Here is a 13,985-nt window from a genome sequence, read left to right as displayed (position 1 = left end):
GGAAAATCACTGCCATTTACTTTTTTAAAATTTTGCATTTAACATATGCAGCTTCCATATGTAGATTAAAATGCTACATATGAAGGATGTTTCACTACCTAACATAGTCACAAAGAAATTTTAAAAAAGTTATTTGTTCCCTAAAAGAGATAAATAAGGAGGCAAAATAATTAATCTATTACACTGAATACTGAGTTTTAAAATATTTTCAACTGAAAATACCAAATTATTTTTATATTATAAACATATTCATCCTAAAAGTAAAAGGCAACATCAAAATATCCTAGGCACAAAAGTCACTATAACATGTGTTGTTAACAAGCAATCTTTCTCGAAGCAGGCCCTTTTTAAAAAATGGAAAACAAGGAAGCACACCCTGCGCTTATCAAGAAGCTCACACAACGTTACCGTATGTATGGAAACATTGTCAAATTTTCCTTGTGGTTAAATTAGTAATCTGTATGCTATTTTTAAACAGAGACAATATTATAAGTACGGTTCGATAGTGAAGATGAGTAACTGATTACATAAAATAGTTCTATATTTTGTCTTCCAAGCAATGGATAAAACACTGAAAGATTTCCACAAACTGGAGGAATAGCATGTCTAAAAAGGAGGGGTGACTGCTATAACTCATAAACTACAGTAATACTTCAAGTCTCACAAGACTCACACTCTTAAAGTTGTCTCAGTGACTGGAAAGTGATGTCAGAAAATATCTCTGTCCAACAGCAACCCTAAAAATACAGGAAAATATGGGGAACGAGTTTACCAGCTTCAGAGAATTAATCCCTGACATGCTTGTCTGTCCAAAAAGACCAGCAATTAATAGTATTACAACACCTGAAGAACATCACAGATCTGCTCATCATCATCTAATCTAGCCACTCAGGAACATATGAAAATAACACGAGTAATCTGGAGCTAACAACATTCCCCCCAAAAATGTTCCAAATTCAAAAATTAATAGTCCTGCATACGCTGTAATAAAAATGCCAAGCTTTAAACATAAATCTGCGTCTTTGAAAACTGAAAGCTCTATTCCCAAAGATCTCATAATGGCACACACAGTTCAGTGGTGATTAAAACATTATTTTTAATTCTCGCATTACCTCACAGCTAAAAATGTCATGATACCACACCCACTATGCTTTTTTCCTAGTTGGGGAAAAAATACCAAGAGAAATGTATAAATAACACCAATATGTTAAGTGATTAAATTCCAGTTGACTGAATGGAAAAACGTATGCAATTATTATACAGTTTTTCTCCCCGAAATAGTTATTCGATCCGCATCGGCGCCTTGACTGGGACAGCAGACAGCCTGCTTTTTCCTCGATCACACGCTCAGTTAAATGCCAGCCCTGCCCCTTCTCTCCCCCACCCCAGATGGAAATAGCTGGCTAGTCAACAGCACCCAGAGGCTACTCACCAGCCGCAGTGCTGATCAGCAACACCGTCCAGGAAAGCAGCAGCAGCGGCCCGAGGCTTTGCAGAGGGGCAGTCATACCTGGGCAAGCCACGGAGCCAAAGAGGGTCACGAAAATAGGAGAGAAAGGGAGAAGCGCCGGCAGGAGGAATCCCCCCCTCCTTTTCCCGTTTTGAGTTATCTTGATGTTCCTGCTTGGAATTCTCACAATGCAGTTTGAAAGGACAAACAGCAGATGCTTAAAGGACCCGTCTGCAGAGCTGGGACTCCACTGCAGAACATTCCCTTCATTTCTCTCCTCCTCGGACGTGGTTCAGGCCAGGGGGGCCGCGCGGCTGTGCCCTCCAAACAGGATGCATGCTCCGGACCGAGAGGTGGAGAGGGGTGGGGGCCGGGGGCGTCTGCGGAATCACCACGATGCTTTCCCACGTAGTTTCACAATATCGAAAAATGAGCCCGGTTTGGAAGGAAACATAGCCAGGGAGCAGGTGCGAGTAGGGGGAGGTCTTCCGAGGCAGACCGAGGGGGGCGGGGGGAGCCCCTACAACGTCGCCCCTACAACTTCCCTGCGTGGGGAAGGGGCGATGCCGGCGGTGGCGTCAAGCCCGGGGCTCCAGGCCGCATCGCGCGCCGCTCCCGCTCCTGGTGCGTGGTGGGGGGCTAGGGGAACAGGCCGGCTCCGTGGGTGGGGGGCACGTCCCTCCTAAGGAAGTTTCGCTTCAAATCACTTCGATTTCAAGGCGGACGAGATGCGCAAAGGTGACTCCCCCCATGATCCGCCCGGGCCGCCGAACCGAAACCAGTAAGCCCCCGGCGCGTGCGAATGCCAGGGACCGAGGGAGGAGGGCAGGCCGGACGGGGTCCCCCCGGCCTCTTCTTCTCCTTGGGCCGCCTCCTTTTACGCTCCAAGTCCCGGGACCGCGGCTCCGCGAGCCGCTCCGAGGTCCATTCCCCCGCCGTCCGGGTCTCGTCGTCGCCTCCTCCTCCCGTCAGCGGTCCCCCAGCGTCGCCCCCCCCGCCCCCCGAGGAAGCCGGGGCTGCCGCCGCCGGGTCGCGCCCCGCGCCCTCCTCGCTCGGCTCTCCCGCTGCGGAGGCTGGGGCTGCGGCTCCTCGACGCCCGCTCCCCGCGGGGCTCGTGGGGGGAGGGGGCGGCGGCGCGGGGATGGAGGCGCCCGGGGAGGGGGAGGGGGCACCTAGACACACCGCACCCCGGCGGAGAGAGCAGCTCGCGAGCCTCGGACCAGAGCAGACCAGACACAAAGGGGGGAGACGCTGCAGCTGCCAGTCTGCGGCGCTCCGGTCACCGGGCGTCGCCCCGCCCCCTCCTCCACCTCCTCCTCAGTCTCTGTCTCTTCTCGGCCCCGTCTGTCTCCAGCCTGCGGTCGAGCCCGGGTGGTGGTGGCGGCGGCGGCGGCGGCGGCGGCTACGGAGGAGCACCACTGCGGCTGCGCGGCCTCGCGAGCCCCACCTAGCCCCGCCCCTCCCTCGAGCCTCGAACTGGGAGTGAGTGAACCCTCCCCCTTTCCGGTGGGTTTCACTAGTCTAGAGCCTGGAACTTGGGCGGGGGATGGGAACTAGGGTCAAAACTAGCAGCACACACGCACACACATCCCCTTTCTACACTAGCTTGTTGCACGTTCAGTTTGGTGTGTGTGCGCGTGTGTGTGTGTATGTGCGCGTAGGGAGGGAAAAGAAAGGGGAAAGCGCGATAACATTTTCTCGTAAGAGCTCTGCGAACTTCTGGGAGCAGTGATTTTCACCCAATCTCCGCCTCTCCCCTCGACGATTGGCTCATAGAAGTGTACTCTGGGAGGGTCCTCTTAGTTCATTGGTTCTCGGGGAGAAAGGTGGCCTACCTGGGAGTTGTAGTCCCAGGTACCAAAAAAAAAAAAAAAGAGAGAGAGAGAGAATTGAATTACGAGCTGGACTCGATTCTCCCTGGGAATCCGAGCGCTTGGTCTTCCTGTATGTATCCTTTCCTGATTTAAAGAAAAGCGAACAAATTCAGCAAAACAAAGCCAACCTATTTTCCTCCTAACCCCAAAATGCTCTCCCATAAATACTCTCTCCATCTTCCAAACCCTTCCTGATAGCCCCTAGAGACCTCGTGGAACAACTGGCTTCTAAAGCGCTGTCCTCCCAGCCGGTCCCACGGATGCTGAATAAAGCTTTGTACTGCATGGAAGGGTCTGGCACAGGCTATCCCCCACCCACAAAGCTGGAAGTCGCTTCACTTCCCTTTGCTCCAGGCAGCCTTTGTCAAAGGAGCATTAAGCATCAGAGGTGGTGTTTAAACCTGAGCACTCTCACTCCAGCCCTTCATTTTCCCAAAACGACATTCCCAATCTCTTTATCAGAAAGACCTGAGTTCAAAATACGACCTCAGACACTTCACTTCACTTCTGGCTGTTTACTCATCAATGAAATGGGGATGGGAGGGTGTATGGGGATTAGGACAGATAATACTGGAAAAGCGCTTCGCAAACTTTAAAGTGCTAGCTATTTTTACTATGGCTCCTTTACAATTCACTGGAGGGGGAGGAGGGAAGACTTTAAAAACAGACCATGGAGAGGTTGCTTTTCTAATGCATTTTTTTCTTTTTTTAATTATGCCTTTTGCATGACCTGCCTCAAGTCTGGAGAACTGCGAAAGTCCCATTTGGATGGTCCCATTTTTTCCATTTGCTTGTACCCAGACAGCAAGGATTAGGAGAGGATGTTTCTTTGCCTCCTCCCACCAGGAGCCCAAACAGCCCGCTGCGGCAGACGCAGACGCTGGTGGGGGTGGGGGGCTGTTTCAGGGAAGGGGAGGGGCTCGGAGCCCGGTGACGCGAGCTCCCAGTCTCGCCATGTTCGGAAGCAGTCTGCAGCTGGCACTCCGCCTGCGGGAGAAGAGCCTGCGTAGGAGGGCAAGGGGGAGGCGTTCCCCCGTCCAGCCTTCTCTTTTCCCCTGGAGCGCTGGAGTTATTCCCGAGGCAGGTTTGGCAGGTCCATGCTCTGAGCCTCGAGGAGTTACAAAAACATGTAGGCACTATTTAATGAACCTCCAACCCTCTGCTCTTAATCCACAGCTTTCCCTCATCTGAACACCTTTTTACATAAATATTATTTTATTCAAGTCATTGTAGCTCCTGGTGAAACTGGCATCGTATACTGCAGTGATGCAAGGTAAAGGAAATGCCAGCTCCGCCTGGGTTCCCAGACATTTTTGTAGCATGGTGTTTGCTAGAAGTCTTTCTCTATAGAACCACATACCCTTTATCCAAACATTAGTATCATAATGGCTGTTATTACTTGTGTATAAAAGGACGTACGTGTAAAGTAGTATTAGCCCCATGAGATGGGAAGTTTAAGAGGGACCTTCCACCCAAGTCTCTGGAATAGGGATGAAAGGAAAAGCTACGGATGGCACATGGACTGCTTTAGAGGCTAAACATTATCTAACAGCTCTCTTGTCGGGGTCAATACCCATTTTTCAGTGAAGTTCTGCCAGTTCCAAATGAAGCTCAAGGTTGAAGTGGTCAAAAGGGGATTCAGTGGCTCAGGGAAAACTGCCAAGTAAGTTTCTGCCTAAGAAACATTTGACATACGCAGAAGTCTAAAATATTTGTACAGATCTGATGTGAATGTACTCTAGTTTATAGATGAGGACAGAATTTAGTCCTGCAAAAAACAAAGCAAACCCATTTTCTTACTTACTTGAAAAAAAAGCAAAGGTAGAACTCAAAAAATTAAGGTTTTGTGACAGTTTGCAGGTTATTAACTAGCATTGTACTTTTTCTTCCAAAATCTGGCTATTTAAAATGAAAAATTAAAACAAACTACCTCACAAATTATATGTTGCAGCCGACATTCAACTTTTGTTTATTTATATGGCATTTTCCCTCAGAAAATCATACCCATGTGTAGCATCTAAAGTACTAGAAGGAATAGGCTGTAGACAACCCTCCACGTAAGAAATACCCACATAGGAGAAAGAGCTTCTGAATTTGAATCAGGAGATTTGGGTTCAAGCCTTGGTTCCCCTGTTAACCAGTCTTAAAATTGTGGACAAATCAGGTAATCTGTCTGAGACTTAGCTTTCTAGTATGTAGAAGGAAGGGATACTGGAGTTGTGAGAAGTGCTTTGTGAATTGTAGTGTTATGTAAAAGTGGCTTAATCAACAATCATTTATCAGGCACCTCTTACATGTCTTGCACTGTGCTATGCGCTGGGAGTACAAAAGCAAAAATGAAGCAGACCCTGATCACAAATATAGTATTCAACCACTAGCTGAGCAATCACAGTTAGGAGATTCAATGTTTGATCACTTCTTACTGGTAACTAAAAATTTTCATTGGACCGTATCGAAGATAGTTTATGATATCAATTATGTTGAACACAGTCAAAGTAGCCTTATAGGATAACAAAGAAGAGGTCCAAAGGAAAAGAACTGTGATTCTGGAATCTATGGACCTTGTGACAGGGAGTGCAGGGACATGAACTCAGAAGGGCAGCAGTTTCCCCCACTACCTATTCCTGACACCTTTTCACTCTAATACCATAACATCCTGAAACCTAAAGATCTAAATGTCCTACAACCAATGATATGCTGATAAATGTTCAACAACTGGCTCTGAGGGGGGGAGGAGGGGAGGAGAGGAAGAGGGGAGGGGATGTATGGGGCATACTTTTAAATTTGATTTGAACTATTAACATTTTATCTATCATTTTCTTAAGCCTAGACAATCAACAAAACAATAAATGAAGCCAACATCTGTAACTTTTGCTGATTTTTGAGATGTAAATGCTTGTGCTGAAAATTTAACCATAAGCTTTCCTTTGCACACCACTGCCAACAACTCTTTCCAAATTATCATTTGTTGGTCTGTCTTTTTTCTGGACTGTCATAATGAATTAAACAATATTCATTATCTGTTCCCAAGTTTCACAGAATCTGGGAGCCAGATGGGACCTCAAAAGTCATCAAGTTTAACACATATCTGGATGAGTCCCCACTTGAACTATCAGACAGTTAGTCAACAAATCTTGATTAAAGGTCTACTATTTTCAAAGCACTGTGAATTTGGAACTCAAATATAAAAAGAAAGGTTAAAAATTGTTTTTACATGTAATTGGAAAAAAATAAAATGTTATTCTTTTAAAAAGCAAGTAACCCAACCCATTATTCTACAGATGAGGAAATGAAACAGTTATATAATATATAATTATTTATTGGTTGTTTTAAATAAAATGCAGTATATTGCTATATACTACAGTTACAAAACAACTAGTCTAACAAAGCAAATGGAATGTTTAGCCTGTTTAAGAGAACAAATACCACCTTGAAATATAATAATAGAATTTTTAGAGCTAAAAGGAAGTGTAGCTATTGCTTAGGATACTGATTTTTCACAGACTGTAAAAAAAAAAAAAAAAGTAAATTTCTATCTGTCCTATGACCAAGTTATTGCAAATTAGTGAGGCCCTTTGTTTTGAGGGTTTTTTTTTTTTCAACTAAGATTTGTGTTTGTATAACATCCATCTTCATCTGGGCTCTATGTGATCATGAATATTAGCACAAGTATCTCAATGAGCAATATTCTAACATGATGTAATTTGAACAATTCTAGAAACACCTTGCATACAAAATCTCCTATTGCCTAAAATTCCACCACTGAAGGCTTTTTTCTCCTTTGACTTAAGAATTTCTCCCCCAAACCCTGACTCCTGCCCAATTAAATACAGATAGTTTAGAAGGTAGTTTTGCATTAGAAAAGAGAACAAAGGAGAGAGGAAGATTCAGAAGACAAATTTTGATTTTCAGTTTTGCCTAAACTAACTTTTGCCTGCGGAAATGTCATTAAATATGATCCCCTTCTTACTGGGGTGTGGGGAAGAGTGAAACAGAGGAGGAAAGTGATCCAAGTATGCATAAATAGTTAATTCTGGTGATGGTGATGATGATGGCATTTATAATAATAGCACTGTAAAGTTATCAAGCACTTCACATACAATATTTCATTTAATCCTTAAATATGCCAATGAAGTAGGTGTTATTATTATAATAATTTTATGGATGATGAAACTGGGGATGAGAAAGTTTAAGTGATCTGATCTTCATCAAGGTCAGTACCACCATTTTCTCTCAAGCTGCTATACCCATGATCCCATCTAGGCTCTACAGTCACAATGGTTCCAAGTCAGAAATATGGCAACTCTAAAAGAGATTATTAGACAATTGAAGTCAATCAAAAACATCCAGACAATTGATAAATCTATGAAAATGCTGGTAGCTTCAAAGTATGCCCACAATGAGAAAGCTAAAACCTGCCCATGAGTATAGACTTGGATCTTTTTCTCTTTATAAAAAAAGATATGAAGGATCCAGAAGACATGAAGAAATACTTCATTATTAACGTATTCTTAGATTAAAGTTGTGGTACTATCCTTTCCTCAGTTGCTCAACAGATGTAAAATAAGGTAACTATCTTCCCAAGCAGCTGGGAAGGAAGCTAAGCTCACTGGGTGACAAACTTAGAGGATTACTTCACTCTGACCACTTTTTAGTGACCTTAAAGGAAGTGGGAAAGAACATCTCTCCCTTTAGAGATGCTCTGGTCACTGTCCTAGGCTTGCTGAATATGGGGTATGAATTTAATGTAGAATCTATTATCTTTCATTGATTCAGGTCTATAATTATAAGACAGAAGAAAAATCCATCTTTTCCCTGAATACCACTGAAAATGCTGAGAGTATAAGAAGCTACAATGATATTGATGCTGATGTATTGCAGAACCATCAAGAGAACAGTCTGGCAAACATCATCTACTGAACTCTAAAGTACACCACCAATGTGCAAAGTGCAAAGATGACAACTATGGGTGATTCTAGCATAAATATCTCTGAGATGATTGAGAAGTTGACTTTGAAATTTAACCATACTCAACAAGTCATCACTGAAAAGGAGTTAACTGAAGTCATCTCTAATGTTGCAGTTCTGAATTAAAAGGAACCAAGTTCTATACAAATTCAAAAGGTTAAGAAGGGAATTTATTGTTCAGTTATGTCCAACTCTTTGGGTTTTCTTGGCAAAGATACTGGAGTACTTTTCCATTTCCTTCTTCAACTCATTTTACAGATGAGAAAACTGAGACAAAAAGGATTAAGTGACTTTCCCAAGGTTCCATAGTTAGTGAGTGAGTTTAAATTTGAACTCAGATCCTCCTGACCCCAGGGCTGGCACTCTATCCACTGCACCACCTAGCTGCTAAAGAAATCAATTAAATCAGCGTAGGAATAAATGGAGCCTTCTTTAAAATAATAAGTAACATCTACCTAAAACCATCAACAAGTATTATATATAATGAAGATAAGCTAGATGCATTTCCAGTAAGATTGGGAATGAAATAAGGATGTCCATTATCACCACTGTTATTCAGTATGGTACTAGAAATGTTAGCTTTAGCAATAAGAGAAGAAAAAGAAGGAATTAGAATAGGCAAAGAAGAGACTAAGTTATCACTCTTTGCAGATGATGTGATGATATACTTGGAGAATCCTAGAGAATCAAGTAAAAGAAACTACTTGAAATAATAAACAACTTTAGCAAAGTTTCAGGATACAAAATAAACCCACACCAATCATCTGCATTTCTGTATATTACTAACAAAACCCAACAGCAAGAAATAGAAAGAGAAATCCCATTTAAATTTACTGTAGATACTATAAAAGATTTGAGAGTCTACCTGCCAAAACAAACCCAGGGACTACATAACACATTTACAAAATGCTTTTTTGCACAAATAAAGTCAGATCTAAATAACTGGAAAAACATCAGTTGCTCATGGGTAGACTGAGCTAATATAATAAAAATGACAATTCTACCTAAATTAATTTACTTATTCAGTGCCATACCAATCAAACTACCAAAAAATTATTTTATAGATCTAGAAAAAAACATATCAAAATTCATCTGGAAGAACAAGAAGTCCTGAATTTCAATGGAATTAATGAAAAGAAATAATAGGACAGGTAGCCTAGCTATACCAGGTCTTAAATTGTACTATATAAAGTATCAATCAAATTGTATTATATAAAGTATCAATCAATCAAAACCACTTGATACTGGCTAAGAAATAGAGTAGATCAGTGGAATTGGTTAGGTACATGTGACACAGTAGTCAATGGCTCTAGCAGTCTACTGTTTGATAAACCCAAGGATCCCAGCTTCAGGGGATAAGAACTCACTGTTTGACAAAAACTGCTGGAAAAACTGGAAAATAGGGTGGCAGAAACTGGACATAGACCAATGCCTGACACCGTGTACCAGAATAAAGTCCAAATGGGTACATGATCTAGGTATAAAGGCTGATACTATAAACAAATTAGTGAAGCAAGAAATAGCTTATTTGTCAGATTTATGGAGAATGGAAAAAATTATGACCAAACAAGAGATAGAGAACATTATGAAATGCAAAATGGATAATTTGGATTGCATTAAATTAAAAAGAGTTTGCGCAAACAAAGCCAATGCAACCAAGATTAGGAGGAAAGCACAAAACTAGGAAAGAATTTTTATAACTAGTGTCTGAGATAAAGGCCTCATTTCTAAAATATATAGAAAACTGAGTCAAATTTGCAAGAATACAAGTCATTCCCCAATTGATAAATGGTCAAAAGATATGAACAGGCAGTTTTCAGAGGAAGAAATTTAAACTATCTATAGTTATAAGAAAAAATGTTCTAAATCACTATTAATTAGAGAGATGCAAATCAAAACAACTCTGAGGTACCACATTACACCTATGAGACTGGCTAACATGACAAAATAGAAAAATGATAAATATTGGAGAAGATGTGGGAGAGTTGAAACACTAATTCATTGTTGGTAGAGTTGTGAGCTGATCCAACCATTCTGGAGAGCAATTTGAAACTATGCCCAAAGGGTTATAAAAATGTGCATACCCTTTGATCCAGCAATATCACTTCTAGGGCTATATCACACAGAGATCATAAAAATGGGAAGAGGACCCACATGTACAAAAAGATTTATAGCAGCTCTTTTTGTGGTGGCTGAGAACTGGAAATCAAGGGGATGCCCACCAATTGGGGAATGGCTGAGCAAGTTGTGGTATATGAATGTAATGGAATATTATTGTGCTTCAAGAAATTATGAACAGGCAGAAAAACCTGGAAAGACTTATATGAACTGATGCTGAGAGAAGTGAGCAGAACCAGGAGAACATTATACACAGTAATAGCCACAGTGTGCGAGGACTGTTTTTGATAGATTTAGCCCTTCACAACATTTCCAAAGGATGAATGATGCAAAATGCCATCCACATCCAGAGAAAGCACTATGCAATTGGAACACAGAATGAAGCTGACTATCTTCTCTTTTGTTAGGCTTGGTTTGGTTTTATTTTTCTCATGGCTTCTCCCATTACTTTCAGTTCTTCTGTGCAACATGACTAATGTGAAAATGTGTTTAATAAGAATGTGTATGTGGAGCCCATAGGAATAAATGGAGGGAGGAAGGAGAGAGGGGAGAAAATGTAAAACTTACAGAAGTTATTGTTGAAAATTGAAAACAAATAAATTAATAAATTTTGGGGGAAAAAAATACATTAAATCAAGCTAATTGGTTTAGCCTACTTTTGTCTGGAAGACCCCGTGGTCCATTGTGTATACATAAGACAAAATTATGTGGAAGTTATATTACAATAAACAAATTACATTTTTTAAAATAAAGGTTAAGTGACTTGTCCAGGTTCACACATATAGTAAAAAGCTGAGGCAGGATTATGAACTGAGATCTTAACTCCAGATCCAGGTACTCTATCCATAGCAATACCTACTCACCACAAAATCATAGAAAAATATGTCTCCTGACTATCCACCATTTATATGCCTAAGTAAATGCTCTCTTTTCATTCAACTTCATTATTGTCTTAATTATCCAAATTCTTGATTATCCAAACCTTGCTTTCAAATTATTGGCATCATCATTTCCTATATGTGGTTAACTACTTTGCTGATAGAAACAATGCCTTTATTTTCTCTAGCCAGCAGAGGCTGAAATATAAGGCCTTTTAGGTAAAAATAAATACCTCCTGCATAGAAGTTACTAACCAGCAAGCTCATTATTATCCTGACCTAAAAAGATAGCTAACTAACATTGTTTTTTTGTGAGGATTGTAGCCCCAGCTTTGCTTTCGACCATGTCCTTGTATTAATCTAAAAGCCCAACATATCTGTTTCTAAAGGATAATGATTTTATTTTAAGTATTCTGAACTGTGAGAACGTGAGAAACACCCATATTTAAATGTAAGTACAAAAACCTCTTCAAAGTCAAATGAAAATTATTATTGGATTTAGCCACACTATGGCTCCACATTACTTACAAGGATAATCAAGAGTTGACTCTATTATTAACATTACTAACACCTTTGGATATTATCCCAGGAGATGCCTTACTAAACTGGAATTAAGATTCTAGTGTGGGGGAGGATGATCATATATCTTCTTCTTAGAGCAACAGGAATCTAGGAACCAGTTCTACCACTGGTTCACTCTCCCTAATCACCTATGTGCTGTTTTGCATACCCCCACATTAGTATTAAATGGAATGTGCTTCACTTGGGTGGATTTTTCTGAAGGTAACTGAGTTAAGTTTAAGGGTAGTTTTTTTAAAGGAGTTTTGAGCTCTTCAGGTAAAATAGATTTAGGCACAAGTAAGACCAAATATAAAATTATTTAAAAACATTAAAAAAACAAACAAACACCTGGTCCTTTCCTACCTTTCCAGTCTTTTTACTCTTTACTTCCTCCCTACCCTGGCCAAGTACTTTACAATCCAATGACACTGGATTCCTTTCAGTCCCTCAAACAAGACTCTCCATCTCTGAGTATTTTCACTGACTGTTGTCCATGCCTGAAGCCTCGCTGCTTATTTCTGCCTCTTGGATTCCCTAGCTTTCTTCAAGTCCCAATTAAAATTTCATCTGCCTTAATGCTAACAATTTTTCTCCATTGATTACCTCCAATTTATCCAGTATATATTTTCTTTGTACCTAGTTGTTCTCATGTGGTCTCCCCCACCACAATGGGAACTGCTTGAGAGCAGGTACTTGTCTTTTGTCTTTCTCCGTACTCTTAGTACTTAGCACAGTGCCTCACAAATAGTAACCACTTAATGAAAGTTTGTTGCCTGACTTGTCTCATTGGTGGTACCAATTCTTTTAGCATTTTCTAACAGGATGTCTGAGACAGGTTCCAAAAGGATCTTAATAGACTAAAATGTTAAGACTGAATTAAGTAAGAGAAAATTTAATAAAAATAGAGGTAAAGTCTCAGGTTCAAAACATTAACTTCACAAGCACAAAATATGGCAAGACAGTAGCTTGTCTGAAAAAGATTCTGCTGTTTGTCTAAATTTAGAACCACCATTAGAATATGAACTCCTTCAGAGCAGGGTATCTTTTACCTTTCTTTGTATCTACAGTGCTAGATAATCAGTTTATTGACTTTTCATTTGTAAGGAGAACGTGTGCATAAATGTGATTCAGTTCTAATTTTAGTTGAACAACTGTTTCATCCTTGGACAAGGATTACACAATTGCAATACCAATATTTAAATTAATATTTTCAAGTAGTTAGTCTAAAAACTATGTAATTCTTAGTGCCCTCTACCTCTGTTCTACCTCTATCTCTGTGGAAGTGGAAGCAGCCAAAGAGGACCAAGGATTATTCTGTTTTCTTTTATGTGTCATGTGTCACCTTATCCAAATAATTCATTGCTTAGTGGCCTACCTGCTAGCTAGGAGCCACTCTGTAGTTAGCTAGTCTAGTCTTTAGATAGCAGGAATAACCTGTTCCCAGGACCATTTCATTTTCACTTAAAAAAAAGCAATAAAAGATCAATTCATTATACTTCTGAATATATACATATATGTATGTATATGTATATATATATATATATATATATATAAATGTGTGTGTATGCAGAACATAACCAAAAATCCAGGCCAACACTTTCCTCCATCATTAGTCTCAGATTTATTCTAAAAAGAACACACACACACACACACACACACACACACACACACACACACACACACTTTTAAGGAGCCGAGGACATTTCTCCAGAAATGGCCAGGATATAGACTTAGCACTCAACAGGGTGTATTCTAGCTAGAGCAGACCATGGGAGTCTACTATTAACCACCATTACATAAAACTTCAGCTAAGTGATACAGTGAATAGAGAAGTGGGCTTGAAATCAGTTAGACTTATCGTCATTAGTTCAAATCTGACACTTACTAGTTGGGCAAGTCACTTAACCCTGTTTACCTCAGTTTCCTCATCTGTAAAATGGAGAAGGAAGTAGCAAACCACTCCAGTGTCTTTACCAGGAAAACCCCAAAATGGGGTCACAAAGAGTTGGACTTTGGATGGACACAACTGAAATAACTGAACAAACATAAAGCTTCATTATTTCCTTTTCTTTCCTTTCAGACTTTCAGTACCTACACATTCTCTCCTCCCTGTATAGATTTTCTGCAGCTCCTCAG

At 40.7% G+C, this 13,985-nt stretch overlaps 2 protein-coding genes across 3 annotated transcripts in view; one reads left to right on the top strand and one right to left on the bottom strand.

The window, feature by feature from the left end:
• BMPR2 (bone morphogenetic protein receptor type 2) overlaps positions 1 to 2,376 on the bottom strand; it is a 225,700-nt gene extending 223,324 nt beyond the window's left edge. The window contains exon 1 of one of the 2 annotated variants that reach the window (XM_072617306.1): positions 1,433 to 2,376. In XM_072617306.1, coding sequence (XP_072473407.1) covers positions 1,433 to 1,508 — 76 coding nt within the window. In that variant the 5' untranslated portion in view covers positions 1,509 to 2,376. The remainder of the gene's footprint in view (positions 1 to 1,432) is intronic. The other variant, XM_072617307.1, reaches the window with a different exon arrangement.
• On the top strand, positions 2,253 to 11,052 carry LOC140509624 (uncharacterized). The gene is made up of 2 exons (XM_072617308.1): positions 2,253 to 2,956; positions 8,101 to 11,052. The coding sequence occupies exon 1, from the start codon at positions 2,253 to 2,255 to the stop codon at positions 2,934 to 2,936; it is 684 nt and encodes a 227-aa protein (XP_072473409.1). The 3' UTR covers positions 2,937 to 2,956; positions 8,101 to 11,052.
• The last annotated feature ends 2,933 nt before the right edge of the window (positions 11,053 to 13,985 follow it).

The sequence above is a fragment of the Notamacropus eugenii genome, chromosome 6, assembly GCF_028372415.1.
Source record: "Notamacropus eugenii isolate mMacEug1 chromosome 6, mMacEug1.pri_v2, whole genome shotgun sequence".
Classification (NCBI taxonomy): domain Eukaryota; kingdom Metazoa; phylum Chordata; class Mammalia; order Diprotodontia; family Macropodidae; genus Notamacropus; species Notamacropus eugenii.
Note: the sequence above shows the minus strand (reverse complement) of the source record. Positions and strands in the feature narration are given on the sequence as shown.

What these genes read in the sequence shown, in the direction of transcription:
- LOC140509624 (XM_072617308.1), top strand. Translation starts at nt 2,253, where the DNA reads ATGCCAGGGACCGAGGGAGGAGGGCAGGCCGGACGGGGTCCCCCCGGC.